We start from the raw sequence: 21073 nt of genomic DNA, 5'->3' as shown, positions 1-21073 counted from the left end.
GATCTACAGTGGCTACACTACTATCAGAAAAAAACAGACTTTAAAACAAGACGATTACTAGAAATAAAGGAAAATTTTATAATGATAAAAGGGCCAATCTATCAGTAAGATAAAACTATAAACATACACACCTAACAAAGGTGCCCCAAAATATAAAAAGCAGAAAGTGACAGAAGTGAAAAGAGAAACAAATAGGGTAGTTAGAGATTTCAATACACACTTTTAGTAACTGACGTAACAACTAGACAGAGGAATAAGGAAAGAGGAGAGCTGACAACACTACAAAACCTAACCAGACGCCCCCTACCCCACCTGACAAGCAGAATATACATCATTCACAAGTGCACGTGGAACGTTCTCCAAGAGAGACCATTGGCCAAGCCATCAAACAAGCCTCAATTTAAAATGACTGGAATGATACAAAATATTTTCTCCAACTACAATGGAATTAAATTAGAAATCAATGCATGTACGCTATGTATGCAGGCTAAGTCATTTCAGTGGTATCCAGCTGTTTGCGACTCTATGAACTATAGCCCGCCAGGCTCCTCTGTCCATGGGATTCTCCAGGCAAGAATACTGGAGTGGGCTGCCACGCTCTTCTCCAGGGGATCTTCCCAACCCAGGGACCAAACTGGCATCTCTTAGGTCTCTTTCATTGGCAGGTGTGTTCTTTAATACTAGTGCCACCTGGGAAACCCCTAGAAATCAATAACTGAAGGAAATTTGGGAGATTCATGAATATGCGGAAATTAAACAACACACTCATAAGTAATAAATGAGTCAAAGGAGAAATCCTGAAGGAAATTTAAAAATATTTTAAGGCCAATGAAAACATACCAAAACTTACAGGATGCAGTGAATGCATTACTTACAAAGAAATTATGGCTATAAAAGTTATATTTAAAAAGATCAACTATATGTCAATAAAAAAAAGAAGGAATAGCTCAAATCCATAAATTAAACTTGTAGCTTAACAAACTAAAAAAAAAAAAAAAAAAGAAACTAAACCCAAAACAAGCAGCAGGAAAGAGATAATAAATACTAAAGTGGAATAAATAAATAAATAAAGTGGAAATTTTTAGGGACTAGAAAAACAATAGAGAAATATTAACAAAACCAAAAGTTGGCTCTTTGAAAAAAATCAATTAAATGCACAAACCTTTAGCTGCAAGAAACAAAACAAGATGGAGAGAGAGGAGACTCAAATTACTAATGTCAAGAATTAAAGAGAGATCATTACCACTGACTTTACAGAAATCAAAAAGATTATAAAAACAATATATGCCAACAAATAACAGATTAATTGGACAAATTCCAAGAAAGAATTTCTCTTGAAACTAACTCAGGAAGAAATAGAAAGTAAGAAGAGATTTACAAGTAAAAGACTGAATTAGTCCTTTTAAACTTTCCACAAAAAGTGCAAGCCCAGATTGGTTTCACTGTCTGATTCTACCAAACACTCAAAAGAACTGATAAACCTGCAGCAAGTGCTGAACAAGCCCCTGGATCTGACGCACTGTACAGTGAGTGCAGTGAGTGCAGTCGTAACCATCAGACTTGCCAAGAGACTAAAAGTGATCATCCAGCCATCAAACTTGCCAGAAGACTAAAAGTGATCATCCAACCGTCAAACTTGCCAAGAGACTAAAAGTGATCATCCAACCGTCAAACTTGCCACGTGACTACAAGTGATCATCCAGCCATCAAACTAGCCAGGAGATGAAAAGTGATTGTTATAACCATCAGACTTGCCAAGAGACTAAAAGTGATCATCCAACCATCAAACTTGCCAAGTGACTAAAAGTGATCATCCTGCCATCAAACTTGCCAGAAGATTAAAAGTGATCATCCAACCATCAGACTAGCCAGGAGATGAAAAGTGATTGTTACAACCATCAAACTTGCTAGAAGACTAAAAGTGATCATCCAGCCATTGAAAAAAAAATGGTATTTAGGTAATGTGATAGAGGTACTCATTACCACTACTTGGCTATCATATCACAGTATATAAATGTGTCAACACGTACCTTTAATTTACATATCAAATATATTTCTTTTTTTTTGTCAAATATATTTCAATTAAAACATTTTTAATTAATAAAGAATTAATAGCAATTCTTCACAAATTCTTTTAAAAAATAGAAGAGGAAGGAACACTTCCCATTTCCAACTTATTTCATAAGACCAGTTCTGTCGTGATACTAAAATCAGTTATCATATGAAGAAGGGAAAAAAAAAGGAACCTAAGCAACCTAACACTAGCAAACAAAATCTAGTAACTTATAAAAAGGATTATACATCATGATAAGATGAGATTCATCCCAAGAATGCAAGGTTGGTTCAACATACAAAACTCCATCAACGTAATGTACTGTAATTAGTAGAATAAATGACAAAAACCACATGATCACCTCAACAGACACAAAAAAGCATTTGACAAACTCAAATATCTTTTCATAATGAAAACAAACTGAGAATAGAGGGCACTTGCTTAACCTAATACAGAGCATCTCTGTAAAATCCGTAGCCAACACCATACTCAGTATCAAGAAGGAAATGCTCTCTCACTATGACCAGGAGCCAGACAAGCACATCTACTCTCCCACTTCTGGTCACAATACTTAGTCAAGAAAAGAAATAAAAAGTTTCCAGATTGGAGAAGATGGAGTAAAACTCTCTATCTGTGGATGACATAATCTTGCATATAGAAAATCCTCAACTATCCACTAAAAAGCTATTAGAATGAATGAGTACAGCAAAGCTATAGGACCCAAGATCGATATGTGAAAATCAATTTTATTTCTACAAAGTAACAATGAACAATCCAAAGTGAAAATTAAGAAAACAATTCCATTTACCATAGAATCAAAAAGAATAAAATACTTCGGAATAAGCTTAACAAACAGAATTCCAAAACTTGTGTTCAGATCATATGTCTTTCTTTTTACCTCTCCGCATCCCTCCCCCCTCAACACACACAGAAAATGGGTAGGTTTCTAGTGGTTACTTCATGCTTGAAAGCAGCAGGCTGTGCTGGTTAGCTGGCTGGGTGATGCCCATGCAGGAAGAGGCTGTGGCACCGGTGGGGGAGGAGCAGAGACGGACAGGGCAGAGCAAGACACAGACGCGGTGCTCCGCGGCAGCACATGCAGCGTGTACATACCCAGAGAGGACCGCCTGGGGGGGACTCTGACTTCTCCATCTTTATTATCTGCAGCTACATTTAAAAAGAGAAAGAGAGAGAAAACAGAGAGGAAGAAGAGACAAAAACAGACCGGTTTTAACACTGGTAAGTCCTTGTTGCACTTCTTTAAAAAAAAAAAAAAGGAACAGAAAGACAAGCTTTTGGTTTCTGTGCATTAGGAAATCCACTTTGTGAATCATTTTTCTCCAAACCTGTCCTCTTTCAAAATAAGTCCCTGGGACAGAGGGAAAAAATGAAACGTCACCAAACCTCACTTAATTTCTAAGGTCAGAGGTGCTGACGAGATACAGCAGACTCTACTTCCACTTTCCCCCAGAAACTCATCTGGACATAAGGCCTGGCTGCAAGACAGCTGTCCCAGGGTCCAGACTCTTCAGAACAAAGCTGTTTTCTGAGGGCACTCAACACAACACCCACCGTGAGCTGACAGCTAATTCAGCATGTGAACCTGCCCGCCCTTGGACGTCACATCAAGTCAGGGAGCAGGGCTGGCAGCTGCCCCCAGCCATGGCCCAGGAACGACCCAGCGTGAGATTCCACTGCCAGCTACCTTGCCTTCCCACCCGCCCCCACCCCACCTGAGACCTCCCTAGACTGAGCCACCCCAGGACAACAACAGACTGACCAGAGGCCCTGAAGACCACCAGAGCTCCTCCAGGGGGCTTCCACCCGCAGTTGGAGCTGGGGATGGAGGTCAGTTAAAGAGGAGAGTCACCGAGGTCAGAAGCACAGGCAGGATCAAAGGTCATGGGTCTGCACTAGGCAATGGAAACTACCCCAAACTAGAAATTTTTCAAGTAATCAGCTAAAATCAAATACCAGGCTTTCTGCCCAGACCCAGGGACAGCTGACGCTGCTCGGGGAAGAGCTGGGGGGATGGAGGGGGTGGTTCATAAACCAAGAGGAACCACAGTCTCCTCTCCTCACCCCGCCTCCCTTCCAACACCCGCTTCTGGACCTTCTGGGTTCTGAGTCCCCAGAGTTGGTCAGATTCTCCCAGCTTTTTGCTTCTGTCTTTGATTTAGGCCAAGTTCACCATTAATGGGCACCTCCTCTAAAGATCAAAGTACCAAAAGAGGGAAGGTGGGGAGGCTACAGGACGGGGTGTTCCCCTCAGCCACTTACGGGCTCGGATGCAAAGCTGCCCTTCTCTCTCCCGGCCTGACCCCACTGAGCTGACAAGCAGGGCTTCACACCTGCCCTGCAGAACCACCAGGCGTGGCCAGGTGCAGGGCTTGGGGTCAGCCAGACACATACCCTGGTCAGGGCGGCCAGCAGCAAGCTGGGTGGGAAGGTCACATCCTTGTGCACGGCGCCGAGCTACCTGAGGTTTTTTGACCGAGAGACGCTGGCAATGTTTTGTGATCACGTGGCCCCACAGATCTGTACTGAAGACACACCAGGCACCAAGCTTCAGAAACGACTGCAACGCTTCCAGACCACACCGCCCTCAGAGCCTGCACCCCCCACTAGGAGGGGGGCCTCTGCCCCCTCGACTGTGGGTGGGCCTGAGGTGCAGGTTGGCAGAAGCAATGCTATGTGATTTCCAAGACCATCTCTTTAAAAAGATGCAGTGTCCACCCGGTTCTTCCCAGACACTCCCGTTGAAACACGGCTTCACGGTGCAAGGAAGCCCAGTTCTCATGAGGAGCCCATGTGGGAGCGATCCAGCAGAGCCCAGCTGAGGTCCAGCTGATGGCCAGCACCACGTAGACACAAGAGTGAAGAGTAGAGACAGAAGCAGAGAGAGGGAGAGAGGGAGGGAGAGGCAAAGAGAGAGATCGATCCAGAAACAGAGGAAGACACGGGGAGGACAGGCAGAGGCAAGAGACAGTGAGAAAGTAAACAGTCCAAACTGCAGAGTCTGGGGTGAAAATGTCCTTTCCTGTCTCCAAGTTTTGGGGCCCACCTGTCGAGCAGCCACAGAGACAGGAGCCAGAGACGACAAAGCCGAAGTTTCAGCAGGGCTGAGACAGGACAGTCAGCCCTGGGGCGGCCAGAGGACAGGACGGTGCTCGACAGACAAGAGGCAGATCCACAAATGCCCCAGGCACTCTGGTCCTCATCACGGTTTGAGACTCACTGCTGGGGGCGCCTTGGAGAGACGACGTGGGGGCTACATGTGGGAGGGGGCGGAGGTGGACAACGCTGCAGTGGAGATGTAGGGGCCCAGGGCCCACAAGGAGGTGTGTTCACGGTGGTCCAGCAGCACAGGAACAGAAGACCCTAGGTCAGCACCGGGCAGTGGGCTGGACTGAGGCAGGATCGTACCCTGAGGTCCAAGGACACCAAGGAGCCCTTGAAAATGCAGAATAGTCTGTGGATAAGCATCCTCCCGGGAAGGGGGTTGCTCAGCTTTCATTCTCAGGATGGTATGCGACTCTCCCCACCCAACATTTTCTTCCAGCCGTACTAAGCTATAACTACATACCATAAAAAATTTATGCTTCAAGTGTGTTTAGTACATTCCCAGAGTCCTACCATCACTACTACTATGGAACTCTAGGGCTTTCATCAGCTCACAAGGAACCCTGTCCTTTTCAGCAGTCAGCCCATCCCCCTCTACCTCCCAGACCATTCCACCAGAGTGCTGAGACCTGGGGCAAATCTCAACTGAGTTCACTCGGGGATCCGGCTGGTGACCCACTCACCGGGAGGCACTCGCTGTTCTTAGTGACTGCAAGGTACAGGCACCTGGCAGGAGGGATGTGTGACCCTGAGGACCCCATTAGAACAACTAGCAGCCTCGCTATTGGCACGACCTCAAGATGGCACCCGCCAGGAGCGAAGAGGGAAGCGAGCTGAGAATGGCGCTCCGCCTCCTGGAAACCTCCCTGTCCCACCCACTGGGGTCCTGAAGAACCCTGATCCAACAGCCGTCCCAGGGACCCGGACTGGGGCCTCCAAGGCCATGTCCAGACCAGGTCTGGGGCAGAAAACTGGACAGTGAGCTCAGAGCATCTTGTTATAGCAAGGTCCACGGTCCAGGGGACCACCGTGCCAGAGTCAAGAGCCAACAGCAGAGGGTCTGAGGCGGGCAGATGGCCACAGGGGGCAATGGGACTTCTGTCACATGAATCACAGAATAAAGTAAAACATGCTCACCACTGCAAGGTGCTGGAAACCAATTTTGAAAAGTAAATAAAGAGAAATATGGGAATCACCCCTGAATACTCATTGGAAGGACTGATGCTGAAGCTCCAATACTTTGCCACCTGATGTGAAGAACCAACTTGTTGGAAAAGACCCTGATGCTGGGAAAGACTGAGGGCAGGAGGAGAAGGGGACAACAGAGGATGAGATGGTTGGATGGCATCACTGACTCAATGGACATGAATTTGAGCAAACTCTGGGAGGAAGTGAAGGACAGGGGAGCCTGGTGTGCTGCAGCCCATGGGGTCGCAGAGTCGGACCTGACTTAGCAACTGAACAACAAGCAAGCATTCACCTGCTTCTCCTTTATAAATCAAACTGTGGAAAGGCTGAGTAGCAGTCACGGGGAAGTACCTCTAGAGGAGCAGGACAGCAGAGTGGGGTGCTGGGCGGCCGGGACAGACTGTCGGGTCTGGGCCCTGGGCCCCCGTGGCTGCCACCCTCCAGAGAGACCAGTTGCCCAGCATGCCTCCTGGAGGAAGAGCACGACAGTCCTGCAGAATCTAAAGGGTGGACCTGGATCGAGTCACCTTGCAGAATGTTCTTCACAGGGCAGCCCACATGGCCCTGCTTCAGCAGCCTGATTCTGTGCAGATCTTGCAGCCCTGATGCTTCAAGTGCTGCTGCTGGTCCGCTGACCCCATGCTGGGCACGGAGTGCACAACGCAGAACAAACAACAGGTGAGTTCCAAGGACAAAGGGGATTTAGGCAGAACCATAGATTAAAAGGGCTTCCCAGGTGGCACTAGTGGTAAAGAACCCACCTGCCAATGCAGGAGATATGAGACCGGGGTTCCATCCCTAGGTCAGGAAGATTCCCTGGAAGAGGGCATGGCAATGCACTCCAGTATCCTGGCCTGGAGAATCCCATGGAGAGAGGAGCCTGGCAGGTTACTGTCCATGAGGTCACAAAGAGTCAAATGTGACTGAAGGGACTTAGCATGCACCCCCAAATAGATTAAAAAGACAAATTGCAACAACAAAAGGACACAGACCAATTACAGTGTATGGCCCATAACCAGATCTTGATCTAAGGAAACAAACTGGCCAAACACTTAGGAAACACAAGAGACAGCTGGAAACTCACACAGATGGTAGTTTGATAATAAGGAAGAATTGACTTCTTACGGGATGATGATATTGTGTCATGCTTTCTTAAAGTCTTATCTTTTAGAGACACATTACAGACCACCTACAAATGGCCTGTACTGAGGATTTGCTTCAGAAACTGCAGGAAGAGGACGTGCACAGGCTCTGGAAAACGGTCAGAGGCTGTCATGGCCCCACACAGAGCGCCATATGCTGCTCTCCCACTTCTGCTGCTGCTGCTGCTGCTAAGTCACTTCAGTCGTGTCTGACTCTGTGCGACCCCATAGATGGCAGCCCACCAGGCTCCCCATCCCTGGGATTCTCCAGGCAAGAACACTGGAGTGAGTTGCCATTTCCTTCTCCAGTGCATGAAAGTGAAAAGTGAAAGTGAAGTCGCTCAGTCATGTCTGACTCTTAGCGACCCCATGGACTGCAGCCCACCAGGCTCCTCCATCCATGGGATTTTCCAGGCAAGAGTACTGGAGTGGGGTGCCATTGCCTTTTCTGCTCCCACTTCTTCATGTTTGAAATTCTCCACAATAAAAAGTGAAAAAGGAAAACAGCACTGTCAAGACAGACACCACACTCCACTCCTGGTTCACAGTTAAACAGCAGGTGCATATTAGCATCTCCAGCCAATTTCTCCCTGCAACACGTGGCCTCCGTGAATGCCGCCCCATTCTGGACATCCTGAAAGGGGAACCCACACCCCTGGGCCCTGCCTCCACTGCACACACGGGCACTGAAAAGCTTCTGTGGAATGAGAGGTTTTAAAACATTTGATCCTAATTTTGAAAATGATCCCAATCTTGTGGTAGGAGACTGAAAAAGAAAAACCTGGGAAAAACACCAAAATGTTCAAAGCAGTCAGTCACCTCTGGGCAGTGGGGTGGAAAGCGTTTGAGTTTTGTATTGTGTCCAGTCTCCCCCAAAATGTCTAGTGAGCAGGTGTCGCTCATCAGATAACAAATTAGATATTTATTTTTCTAAGTAACCTGCTTTTTTTCCTTAATACCAGTAATGTTTCTTTAATCGTAACTTTCAAGTTGAATGGGTGATCTTCAGAACTGAAAACTTTTATAAAAGATGGCTGGAAAACATTCGAGCTTTTTTGCAGGCTGCCTGACCATCCTATAGCTGAAGTTGGGCTCCTCAGACTCTCCTCCTGAGTTATTTTAACGTGCACAGTCAGTTTCCCTGGAAGTCTGCTTCCTGGGGTTGAAGGCACCCTCGCAGCCCTGGCTGACACACTGCGGAAGCGGAAGCTGGCCACCTGCCAGGTGGAGGGGGCCACGGGGTGGGGAAAGCACAGGACAGAGGCCCATGGGCTCCAGAGCTTCCCGACCCAAACCACTTGGCTTTTTCACAGCCCGCTTCTGGCAGATGAGAGGAAATAAACCCACGCACTCATTAAAGGCTTCCCTAGGAGGATGCGGAGACTTAGGTATCTCTTAAACAGCGGACACAAAAATATCACCCTGGATTCGAGTACTGAATTCTCAAACACTTAGCAGATGTGGGCAAAGGTTAGGAAACAACCCTTCCTGAGGCCACGCTGGGCCCAGGGATCAGGAGCCACAGCCCTCCACTCCCCCAGAGCCGAGGGCGCCCACTAGCACACTGGCCAACACCCGCGAGCTGCCATTAAGTGTTAAATTCTGAGTTCGCTGCGTGATGCAGGGGCCCCCAAGCCTGCTGTACCTGTATTGTCATGGCCCACACACGGTTTCCAACAAGGTCACTGCTGCAGAGCCCAAGGCTCAGGGGACTAAGGCCCCGATATCTCCCCAGCCTTCCCCCACCCGGTAAGGATGAATGCGCTGGCCACCCACACGGCCCGCTCTGCAGTTGGCCGTGAGATCCTGCACCCCTTACAGGCGAGATTCAAGGGGCACAGATCACAGACACTCTTGTCTCAGAGGAAACTAAGCTGCAGCTACTCCCTGGTGAGGGATCCGTGATACAGGAGCCCTGCTTCCCAGGCACCCGCAGCAGCACGGTCAGCACCACCTCGGGTGAGTGCTCCCAAGTCACAGCAGGGAGGACGGCGTAATGGGGTAATGGGGAGAAGCAGCAGAAACAGGCAGTGCTGATCACCTTTACAGCCTAAGCGACACTCAGCGGTCCAGGCTACTCACTGGAGCTGGAGGCCGACACATCTTCTACATACTCACAGTAAAAACAGAAGCTACACAAGAGAAAATGATTTGCTCAAAGGGAAAGAAAATAACTATCAGGAAAAAAAAAAGAGCAGAGCAGGGCAGGAGTGCAATCCACAGGAGTCCCTGAACTAAACAAACTCCAGAGAATACCCTTCTCTAAACAGCAACTGAGATTGAACACACACAGCCTCAGATGAAATAAAGCGAGAACTGTCTTAGATTCAGTCATTAGACAAAAGAAGTGCAACACCAAACCCCCTGCAGAGAGAAGCCCACCAGCCCACTTGGTCAAACACAGAACATCAGCTTGGAACGAACACTGTCAAAGGAAAAGGCAAAACCAGGAGCAGCATCTTTTATTTTCTAAGCTGCCAAAAAATGCACGTGGATTGAGTGTGGGATTCGCCAACCTGAGCTCACGGACCCTGTGTGCCCATTCAAAGCCCACAAAGCATGACGCCAGGTGAATGTTTAACAAGGTACATAACTGATCCCAGTTGACTCAGGAGGAAGACAAAAATGGAGAGGCTGTGTTTAGAGCACAAGCCACACAGAAGGTCAGAGAGAAAGCCGCCTCTGCAGGGAACGTCTGTCTCCAGCCCGATCAAGCCAGAAACAGACCAGCAGTACCACCTCCTGCCTGATGAGGGTCCAGTGGGACCACGGCCACAGCCAAGGGCACGTTAAGAAGAGTTGATCACTTGCCCGAGTCCCAGCTTCATGGATATGTTGTCGAGTCAGTCACTGGAGAATGCGGCTGCCATGACAGACGCCAGCGCCACTTGGCGAGGCAGTGACTGCCCGGAGGCCACTGGGTGAGGGCAGCCCAGTCTCTCCCCAGGAGCTCCGGCTGAGTGCCCCTCCTGGAGTTACTGGGCTTTCTCCCCAGAGCTGCCGGTCACCCACCTGAAAAGACCCTGCGTTTCAGGTTCAGCTCGTTGGCCACGCGGACCTCGGTGCAGAGCTTCAGCATAAGCAACATGGTCAGGATCATGACGACACTCTGCCAGAGCAGTGGCGACTCAAAGCGCCTCCCGAACCTGCGGGGGAACACGCCGTGGCATCAGAGAGGCACCGGGCAGAGCCCCGTGTGCTGGTCGGTCAGCGCTGGGGTGGGAGGGCCCAGACCAGTCCTGGACAGCCAGACCCCGGGTCTCCACAAATGCCTGGGATCATGTGCAGGAGTGAGACATGCCTCCCCAGGAATCGCTGGGACCCTCCCAAGGCCTCAAACTGACTGTGACTGAGCCTCCTGCACACCGCCCACCCCCCAAAAGCCCAGCCAGACATCCATCACCCTCCTGCAGAGATGCTGCTGCCACCAGGTGAGACGCCCTGCCTCCCCAGGAAGATGCATCCCAGAGTGGGGACCAAGAGTAGCCCCGCCCCCTGCCTGCAGAGAGGAGGTCTCCAGGCCAGCACAGTCTGAAGTGTGAGCAGAGCAGGGCACCAGGCCCCCACCCCTCACGAGGGAAGAGGAGAAGGCAGCAAGGGTATGGGTGTGGGCCTGGCAGACCCCCACTGAAGCCCCATGTCCCCCTCTTCTCCCAGCCCCAGCCCGCCCAGCTACAAGACCCCAGGCCTTCCTGCTGACTTTTGTGTTGAGCATTTTACCAACTCAGCCAAAAGTTCCTGAAGGCCAGAGCCACAGTCCAGTGACCAGCACCAGTGGGCCCATTAGAAGATCCCAGTCCCCAAGGGGTGATCACAGCACTGCCCTCCACATACCAGCTGGGGGTCTCAAATGTGGCCAAGAGAACCACGGGGGCTGAGACATTCGATCCAGCCCACTGCAAGCCTGCAAACCCGTCACCCCAAGGTGAGGCCTGGGCACGCCCAGGCCCCAGTCCTTACTTGGCTGTTCTGGGGCAGAGAGTCCACTGGGAGCAGTTTCCCAAACCTGAGCTGGTACCAACTGTCAAGAGTCGAGAGGCCCTGGATGGCCCTCCAACTGACCCTGGAAACCAGATGACAGGCAGACAGTGGCCCACCTCCCCGCCCGCCCTCCCCCATCCCTTCAAGGAGGCGGTCACCAAGCGCTGCCGCTGCTGGGGCCACACGCGTGCTTCCGCACAGGCTGGCTCTGGCCACCATGCCACCCCAGCCCTCACGCTGCGACCCACCGCCTCCAGGCTTCGTCTCTTCTATAAAGTGTAGACCCACAAGCACTATGGCTATTTGAGGATATTTCTAGCCAGTTCCAGGAACTAGCCCCCACTGGTTACCTAGCTGACCCCAGGGGCTGACTGACCCATAGATAATCCAGAAGAGGAGACACAGAAAGGTCTATATTAGACTGGGGGCACTGGAGCAGGTGGGCATCACAATAAACACTTCGGTCTAGTGTTTCACTTCTAGTTAGTTACAAGACTGAAGACATGGGATTTGGGCCATTGTGTAATAAATGCCACTTCCATTTTTTAAATTGTTCAACAGAAACAATGAGTGACTAGAAAAACTGGGGAAAAAATGAAGGTTTGTGCTTCACCTCCTACCACACACCAAAAAATCAAATCTAGGTGAATTCAATATTTACAGTAAAGAAAGAGACAGTACGGGTGGGGGCAGAGGTGAATATTTAACTGCTTTTAGGGTGAAGACAAGCTAAACAAGACACAAAATTTCAAAAAGCTCAACTTCCCACAAAAGATATACAAGCGACAAAACAAAGTTCAACATCATTAGTAATTTTTAAAAGCTCATTAAAATAGACCCTATGTTGTACTCATCAGGTGGGTTAAACTTCTCCTTTTAACCCTTGCAGTCTGTGCTGGCATGTTGTCAGAGAGCCCTTTCTCCTCTCCTGCCTTGAGAGTGAGGTTGGCACAGCCTCTCATGCAGATGATGGGAGAGCCCGGCTCAGGGGAGCTGGTCCAAGCACATCCCCCCAGGGTGCAGCACACACCTGTCACTCCCAGGGAAACACACACTGCAGAAAATGTGCAAAGTTTCACAGAGCTTGAGAAAAGTTTCCACCAGGAACACCTCTGATGCGCCTTCAAAGCCCCAGAGAAAAGCTCAAGTGGAAGAGAAGCTAGTATCTATTTCCTGCTGCCACCAGACTGCCTTCTGCCCAAATAGCAGATTGCCACTACCCCACTGATACAGTGTCCTGGAGTCTTGGATACAATTTTACTACATCTCCAATACAATGTCACTACAGTTCTGATACAGTATAACAATCTCTCTGATCAGACAGGGGTGTGGCTGGAGAACTAGCTCCCAGATGAATCAGGCCCTGGGTCAGAGGCCCTGCAGCACCATCTCTGCACTCTGGCCCTCTCCCTCCCTTCTCTGCAAAAATCACTCAGTGCTTCTGGCTTCTAACAACACAAATGCCAAGTCCTGTCCATCAGCACTGTGCATGATCTGCTGAATGCTGGTTCTGCAAAAGGATGGGAAGAATCATAAGAATGAAAGCATTAGTCTCGTGACTTTCAGAAACCTGGGGTTTATGTAGCTTGGTCAGCCTCCAACAGGCCTGCAGAGCCACTCACATGCCTCATGCTAGAAATTTCCCAGAGGCTTCCCAGGCAGACAAGAGTTTCTAGGACTGCCTTCCCGGCAAGCTCTCGGGAACTACGCTCGTCCCTTCCTCTATGTCCACCACTGTCCTTACACAGACCCGGCTCCATCCCACCTGGAGCCCCTGGCCTGAGCTCTGTCCCTCCCCACCACCCAGAACCCATGTGTGCGTCTGTACGTTCCATACAGCGTTGCTGCTAAAGCTTTAACCCTACAGCGTCCTCCCAGGGTCTGGTTCATGGGAAACCCTCAGAAACCTGTTAAATGAAATGGGCTGCTAACCTGTGAAGACTGGAGGGGACTCTGTTAACCTATGAAGCCTGGAGAGGACCCAGGAGTAGGTGCTTTGGAGGCTGCAGAGAAAGGGGGAAATGGGTCACAGGCATTGCCCTCAGAACAGAGGGACCTTGGGACCAGGTGGGCAGAGACGCACACACTCATTACAAGTTGTAGGTGGAGCCTGGCCTGCCTGCTGGGCTTAACCACACGAACTACAAAGTACTGCCAGGAGTGAAGTACAGGGAAAACACACTACCAGGTGAGAGTGACGCTGGAGCAGAGACCAGCGCCCCCTGCCAGCCCTTCCTTCTTCCCCAGGATCTCACAGGCTTCTGGGATCCTGGCTGAAGGCAATGCTGTGGGTTCACAGGGCAGCCACTGAACCCCTGAAGCGACCCCGGCCAGTTGAGGCAGCTCAGTCCTCCTCTGTTTGAAGAAGACCTGCCGCCGCCTAAAGGAAGTGCGGCTCCCAAGCTGGGGACCTTGGCTGGGCTGAGCCTGGGCTGGAGCTCCGGCCTGACAGCAATCTGGGGCCCTCAGACCCAGCAGCAGGCAGCCGAGAGACGGAAGGAGGGCGTCTTGCTGCAGTGAGAGAGTGCTGCCCTCAGCCAAGCAGAAAGGAAGAGTCTTCAAAATGCAGTTTTTCAACTGTTTTTAAAAGATAAGTGACCTCTGACCCCTCCTTTAGAAGTAGACTGGCCCAAAGGCAGGGCTCACAGTCTGACAAATTCTCCTGGAATAAGGGGTCACTCACCAGCTCACATGTTAAAACACCACACTGAGCAAAAAAACACAGTGAGAGTGCCCAAGGGCTGCCTGGGGCCAGGCGGTCAGAAGGTGAAGGAGCTGAGACTTTCTGGACTCCGGGGACTCGCACCCTGATGACTGCGGAGGGGACATCGGCCAAAACTCATCAAAATGCACACGTGTGATTGCGCTTTTCTTTAATGTAAATCCTACCTCAGTAAGGCTGACTTAAAATTAATTAGAAAGAAAGCTCGATTTCTCCAACAGTGACCCAAAAGTCAACAGGAGCCAGAAGCAGCACTCAGATGCCAGCAGCTTGGTACTAGCTGCCCTTACTGTCTGCGCTGACAGAGGGCCTGGGACCCTCGTGAAGGAAGGACAGTCCCAGGTTTTACTGAAATCAGGAGGCTTCGAGACCTCTTCTCATTTCCACTGAAAATGCACCTTCCCAGTTACATCTAGCTTCAACAGCTGTTAAAATAACATCCTGCTCCTTACAAGAATGCAAATGCCAGTAAGAGGAAGCTGACTGGGAGGAGCAAGAAAAGACAGTCCATTAAGTACTAGCCAGAAAATTGACTTACTATTAAAAAACAACAACATAAAATCCCACACACAACAGAGAAGGCAGGAAAGGCAGGCCTTCAAGGCAGACGCCCAGAACACTGCTTCCTTTCCGGCTCAGCCGCCCCTCCTGACAGCTTTCACTGGCCAGTGCTTTGTCCTTCCTGCTGACCGCCTTCGGTCACTGGTATTCATGAACTCCCTTCCTTTTCTCTCCACTCCCCCCCAAATGGCACGCAAATGCCTGAGGTCAGGGACCCAGTCCTAGAGGCAGCCCCACAGAGAAGGCCCTGGGTATCTTGTGAAAGTAGGAGCCATACGAAATGAAGACGCAGATCTGAGGCTATGTGAGATTCTCCACTCCATTCCTACCATTTTCCCTGGGAAATAGTCTCATCGTTTACAGCTCCTTCTCAGGAAGTACAGACACTTCCACCCACTGGCCTCACGCAGACAAGAGAAGGCCATCTGCGCGGGGCACCCCACCTACCAGAAGAGTATCCGTAAGATATTGGCCACCAGGAGCACCAGACACACGTAGGTGGAGAAGCCCTCGGCGTTCTGAGTCCGCCGGATGTCCCGGTACTGCGGGATGTATGGCACCACGCCTCCGAAGACCATGGCCCCGGCTGCGCCCCAGGAAACCAGCTGGTGCAGCGGGACCAGAAGCCAACCCAAGCCTTCCGCTTCCATCCCGCTCGCCCGGCGGCCCGCCGGCTGACTGACGTCCACCCGGCCCGCTCGCCCTCCGTGCTCCCGGGCTCCCGGCGCGCGCTGTCACCCCCACGTGCCGCCGCCGCCCGGGACCATCCTCCGCAGCGGGCCTGGAGAGAGGAAAAGAAGTAAGGACTCAGCCGGGCCGCCTAGCCTGGGGGAGCCGCGCCCCGCGCATGGCCCGAGGCCCAGGCGCGCCCAGGGCGCACCGCCGGCTCGCGCGCGGGGCACGACCCCTCCTGGGGCGCGCACCCCGGGCTCCGCGGGAGAACCGAGGCGCGGGCCGCCAGCCCGGGGCCGGCAGGGGGATTTGCCGTCGGGGTGGGGGCTCGGTTCCCGGGGTGGGGGTCGCACAGCCTGGGGATCAGAGGGCCAGGAGAGGGAGGTCCGGCCCAGGTGGACGCGCCGCCGGGGCCGCCCCGCACCCCAGCCGCAGGCCAGGCAGACTTGGCGCGGCCCCCGCGTCCACGTGCTCCGCGTACCCCTTCCGGCTCACCCCTGCGGCCCGATTCCGGCAGTCTGTCCTCTGTCAGTCCGTCGGTCCGCGCACCGGGCCCCGCCTCTGAGTGACGTCACAATACGTAGCTCCGCCCACACCAGGCGGCGGGACCGTTTCCGCGGGGTCCTAGTGCGCGCCAGCGAGCCGGAACGGTGGGGCGGGACCCGGGCGAAGTCAGGGGTCGGCCAGGTTAGGAAACAGTTGCCTGGCAAAGCCACTTCTGGGCCACCGGCTCACGTGGCCCGGCTCCGCCTGTTCTATAGCGGGTGGCCGCGTAGACCGGGTCCTGTCGCCGCCCCAAGGGTCAGCGCGAGGCCTGGGGGAGAAATCAAAGTCCGTTTTGAGCAGGCAAAAGAAAGAATCTTTCAAAAATCTATCTTGTTTCAAGTTCTAAACAAACTGGCAGTAGGACATTGATCTTGGTCCAAGTTTGAGAAAATGAAGACCCTTTCTACCTGTGGGAGGCTTAAGCCACTTCCCCCTTTTCTGTTTTCTTAAGTCTTCATTCTGCAAGTTTGACCGCTTGTTCACACAAAGAAACTCCTGGAAGGCATTTTTCCCCTCCAGGGAGCTGACAGAGGTTACAGGGCTGAGTCTAGGCAGCCTCCTGGCGTGGCTCGTTCGTACAGCCAGCTCTGAGAACCACTGTTTCAAAATTCACAACGTACACAGGAAGTCCTCATGATTCAGGTTAATTGCTTCTGGGAAAGGCACTTACTATAAATGGGGCCAGAATTGCATAATAAATAATTAGTGGATTAAAAAATAGGTGCTTATGTTGCATTAAAAATAGAAGTTAAGGGACTTCCCTGGTGGTCCAGTGGCTAAAACTCTGCACTCCCAACGCATAAGGCCTGGGTTCAATCCTTGGTCAGAGAACTAGATCCCACATGGCGCAACTAAGACCTGGCACAGCCAAATAAATAAATAAAGGAAATATTTTTTAAAAAATAAGTTAAAATTATGAGATATTGCAACAACCAATAAAAGGAAGCAAAAAAATTTTCTATGCTCAAAATCTGTGTATCCACCGATATATTTAAAATGGATAACCAACAAGGACCTTCTATATGGCACATGGAACTCTGCTTGATGTTATGTGGCAGCCTGGATGGGAGGGGAGTTTGGGGGAGAACAGGTATATGTATAAGTGAGTCTCTTCACTGTTAACCTGAAACTATCACATTGTTAATCGCTATATGTCAGTATAAAATAGGAAGTTTCAAAAAATCTGTATATCCAAATAAGTACCCTAAAAGAACTCTTCTTTTCTTACAGAATTTTTAAGTAAGAATTTCAAACATACACAAGAGTAGAGATCGTAGCACAGTGAACTCCATGTATCCATCACCAAGCATCAATAACTATAAAAGAGCTCTTTTAATGAATATAAAATAAAAAACAGCACGGCGAATTGGCAGCATTTCTCCCTTTTTGGCAATAATGATGCATCTGAAAGTCAGCAGCATCTTAGATTGAAGGCCTTAGAAATTAAGCCATTCACATGGACTCAGAGGGGCATCTGGGCGCGTCCGCTGGTGTTCATGCCTCAGGGATAGAACTTCCTCTTACGTCCAGTTCAGTTCGTTCAGTCGCTCAGTCGTGTCTGACTCTTTGTGACCCCATGGACTGCAGCACGCCAGGCCTCCCTGTCCATCACCATCTCCCTGAGCTTCCTCAAACTCGTGTCCATCGAGTGGGTGATGCCATCCAACCATCTCAGCCTCTGTCGTCCCCCTCTTCTGCCTTCAGTCTTTCCCAGCATCAGGATCTTTTCCAGTGAGTCAGTTCTTTGCCAAAGTCAGTTCATGGCCAAAGTACTGGAGCTTCAGCTTCATCATCAGTCCTTCCAATGAATATTCAGGACTGATTTCCTTTAGGATTGACTGGCTTGATTTCCTTGCAGTCCAAGGGACTCGCAAGAGTCTTCTCCAACACCACGTTCAAAAACATCAATTCTTTGGCGCTCAGCTTTCTTTGTGGTCCAATGCTCACATCCATACATGACTAATGGAAAAACCATAGTTTTGATTCTATGGACCTTTGTCGGCAAAGTAATGTCTCTGCTTTTTAATATGCTGTCTAGGTTGGTCATAACTTTTCTTCCAAGGAGCAAGTGTCTTTTAATTTCATGGCCGCAGTCACCATGGGCAGTCATTTGGGAGCCCAGAAAAATAAAGTCTGTCACTGTTTCCTTTGTTTCCCTATCTATTTGCCATGAAGTGATGGGACCAGATGCCACGATCTTCTTTTTTTGAATGTTGAGTTTTAAGCCAGCTTTTTCACTCTCCTCTTTCACTTTCATCAAGAGGATCTTTAGTTTCTCTTTGCTTTCTGCCATAAGGGTGGTGTCATCTGCATATCTGAGGTTATTGATATTTCTCCTGGCAATCTTGATTCCAGCTTGTACTTCATCCAGTCCGGCATTTTGCATGATGTACTCTGCATATAAGTTAAATAGGCAGGGTGACAATATACAGCCTTGATGTAGGCTTAATGTAGAACCATTCCTTTCCCAATTTGGAACCAGTCCATTGTTCCATGTCTGGTTCTAACTGTTGCTTTTTGACCTGCATACAGATTTCTCAGGAGGCAGGGTAAGGTGGTCTGGTATTCCCATCTCTTGAAGACTTTTCCAGTTTGTTGTGATCCACACAGTCAAAAGCTTTAGCGTAATCAATGAAGCAGAAGTAGATGTTTTTCTGAAATTTTCTTGCTTTTTCTATGATTCAGAGGATGTTGGCAATTTGATCTCTGGTTCCCTCCCTTTTCTAAATCCAGCTTGAACATCTGGAAGTTCTTGGTTCACATACTGTTGAAACCTGACTTGGAGAATTTTGAGCATTACTTTACTAATGTGTGAGATGACTACAATTGTGTGGTAGTTTGAACATTCTTTGGCATTGCCTTTCTTTGGGATTGGAATGAAAACTGACCTTTTCCAGTCCTGTGGCCACTGCTGAGTTTTCCAAATTTGCTGACATATTGAGTGCAGCACTTTCACAGCATCATCTTTTAGGATTTGAAATAGCTCAGCTGGAATTCTGTCACCTCCACTAGCTTTGTTCATAGTGATGCTTCCTAATGCCCACTTGACTTCACACTTTAGGATGTCTGGCTCTAGGTAAGTGATCACACCATCATGGTTATCTGGGTCATTAAGATCTTTTTTGTGTAGTTCTTTTGTGTATTCTTGCCACCTCTTCTTAATATCTTTTGCTTCTGTTAGGTCTGTACCATTTCTGTCCTTTATTGTGCCCATCTTTGCATGAAATATTCCCTTGGAATCTCTAATTTTCTTGAAGATATCTCTAGTCCTTCTATTCTATTGTTTTCCTCCATTTCTTTGCATTGATCACTTAGGAAGGCTTTCTTATCCCTCCTTGCTATTCTTTGGAACTCTGCATTCAGATAGATATATCTTTCTCTTTCTCCTTTGCCTTTTGCTTGTCTTCTTTTCTCAGCTATTTGTAAGGCCTCCTCAAACAACCATTTTGCCTTTTTGCATTTCTTCTTCTTGGGGATGGTTTTGATCACCGCCTTCTGTACAGTGTTATGAACCTCCATCCATAGTTGTTAAGGCACTCTATCTACCAGATCTAATCCCTTGAATCTATTTGTCACTTCCACTGTATAACTGTAAGGGATTTGATTTAGATCATATCTGAATAGCCTAGTGGTTTTCCCTACTTTCTTCAATTTAAGTCTGAATTTGGGAATAAGGAGGTCATGATCTGACCCACAGTCAGCTCCTGGTCTTGTTTTTGCTGACTATATAGAGCTTCTCCATCTTTGGCTGCAAAGAATATAATCAATATGATTTCAGTATTGACCAACTGGTGACGTCCATGTGTAGAGTCATCTCTTGTGTTGTTGGAAGAGGGTGTTTGCTGTGACCAGTGAGTTGTCTTGGCAAAACCCTCCTAGCCTTTGCCCTTCTTCATTTTGTACTCCAAGGCCAAACTTGCCTGTTACTCCAGGTATCTCTTGATTTCCTATTTTTGCATTCCAGTCCCCTGTGATAAAAAGGACATCTTTTTTTGGTGTTAATTCTAGAAGGTCTTTTGTAGGTCTTCATAGAACCATTCAACTTTAGCTTCTTCAGCCTTAGTGGTTGGGTCACATCAGTCACACCAATGTTCTCATCTCTCAGAGTTAAAATTCTAGCTTTCTGATTTAAAGTTTTGTTTTATATTTAGCTGCTGCTCTTGTGGTCTGTGTCTCTGATTCCATTATGTACTTCTTGTGAGTGAAAGTGTTAGTCTCTCAGTCATCCAACTCTTTATGACCCCATGGATTGTAGCCCACCAGGCTCCTCTGTCAATGGGATTGTCCAGGCAAGAATACTGGAGTGGGAGCCATTCCCTTCTCCAGGGGATCTCCCTAACCCAGGGATCGAACCTAGGTCTCCTGCATCGCAGGTAGATTCTTTACCACTGAGCAACCAGGGAAGCCCTGTGTACTTCTTACCCAGACTCTGTTTTCTTCCCCAGCCTGTCTTTGCACCGGTGAAGCATTGTCTAGTTTCTGCTGCTTCACAGCACACTTGAATACTCTCCTGTTGTTGATTTGCAAGATCAGCTTCATTAGAGAATTTCCCCCCTGAACCAAGTTCCTGGGATTTAATATCCTTAACCAAATGAGTTTTTGTTGAGTGATTCTCATTTCCATATTAATGAATTTGTGTTCCACAAAGGCAGAACTAAGAATTTGACCCCTTCTTAGGACTTCCCTGGTGGCTCAGACAGTAAAGCGTCTGCTTACAATGTGGGAGACCCGGGTTCTATCCCTGGGTCAGGAAGATCCTCTGGAGAAGGAAATGTCAACCCACTCCAGTACTCTTGCCTGGAAAACCCCATGGACTGAGGAGAATGGGAGGCTGCAATCCATGGGGTGGCAAAGAGTTGGATACGACTGAGCGACTTCACTTTCACTTTAAGGAGTCTAGGTGCTAGATAGAGAATGACAGATCCCATTTCTCCAGTAGAGATTGGGTTCTCGGGGTTATCAGAGAGTTTCTGAGTAGGTTTCCACTGAACCACAGAGATTACAGTTGAAGAAAGAAAGAAACCCCTTAACTATGATGCAATCTCTCCCCTTCCCCCTCCACTTCCTGTCTTTATGGATCTGCCA

At 49.2% G+C, this 21073-nt stretch overlaps 1 protein-coding gene across 4 annotated transcripts in view; it reads right to left on the bottom strand.

Annotated features, from left to right (window-relative positions):
• Positions 1 to 16047, bottom strand: part of SLC66A2 (solute carrier family 66 member 2) — a 42104-nt gene extending 26057 nt beyond the window's left edge. The window contains exons 1-4 of one of the 4 annotated variants that reach the window (XM_043889574.1): positions 15938 to 16047; positions 15218 to 15551; positions 10519 to 10652; positions 3167 to 3220 (exon numbers count right to left, since the gene is read on the bottom strand). In XM_043889574.1, the coding sequence (XP_043745509.1) occupies positions 3167 to 3220; positions 10519 to 10652; positions 15218 to 15420 (391 nt within the window). In that variant the 5' untranslated portion in view covers positions 15421 to 15551; positions 15938 to 16047. Of the gene's footprint in view, positions 1 to 3166; positions 3221 to 10518; positions 10653 to 15217; positions 15552 to 15923 lie in introns of all 4 variants that reach the window. The other 3 variants (XM_043889573.1, XM_043889576.1, XM_043889575.1) reach the window with 3 other exon arrangements.
• Between the last annotated feature and the right edge of the window lie 5026 nt (positions 16048 to 21073).

The sequence above is a fragment of the Cervus elaphus genome, chromosome 27 (genome assembly GCF_910594005.1).
Source record: "Cervus elaphus chromosome 27, mCerEla1.1, whole genome shotgun sequence".
Classification (NCBI taxonomy): domain Eukaryota; kingdom Metazoa; phylum Chordata; class Mammalia; order Artiodactyla; family Cervidae; genus Cervus; species Cervus elaphus.
This window is presented reverse-complemented; position numbering and strand designations above follow the sequence as displayed.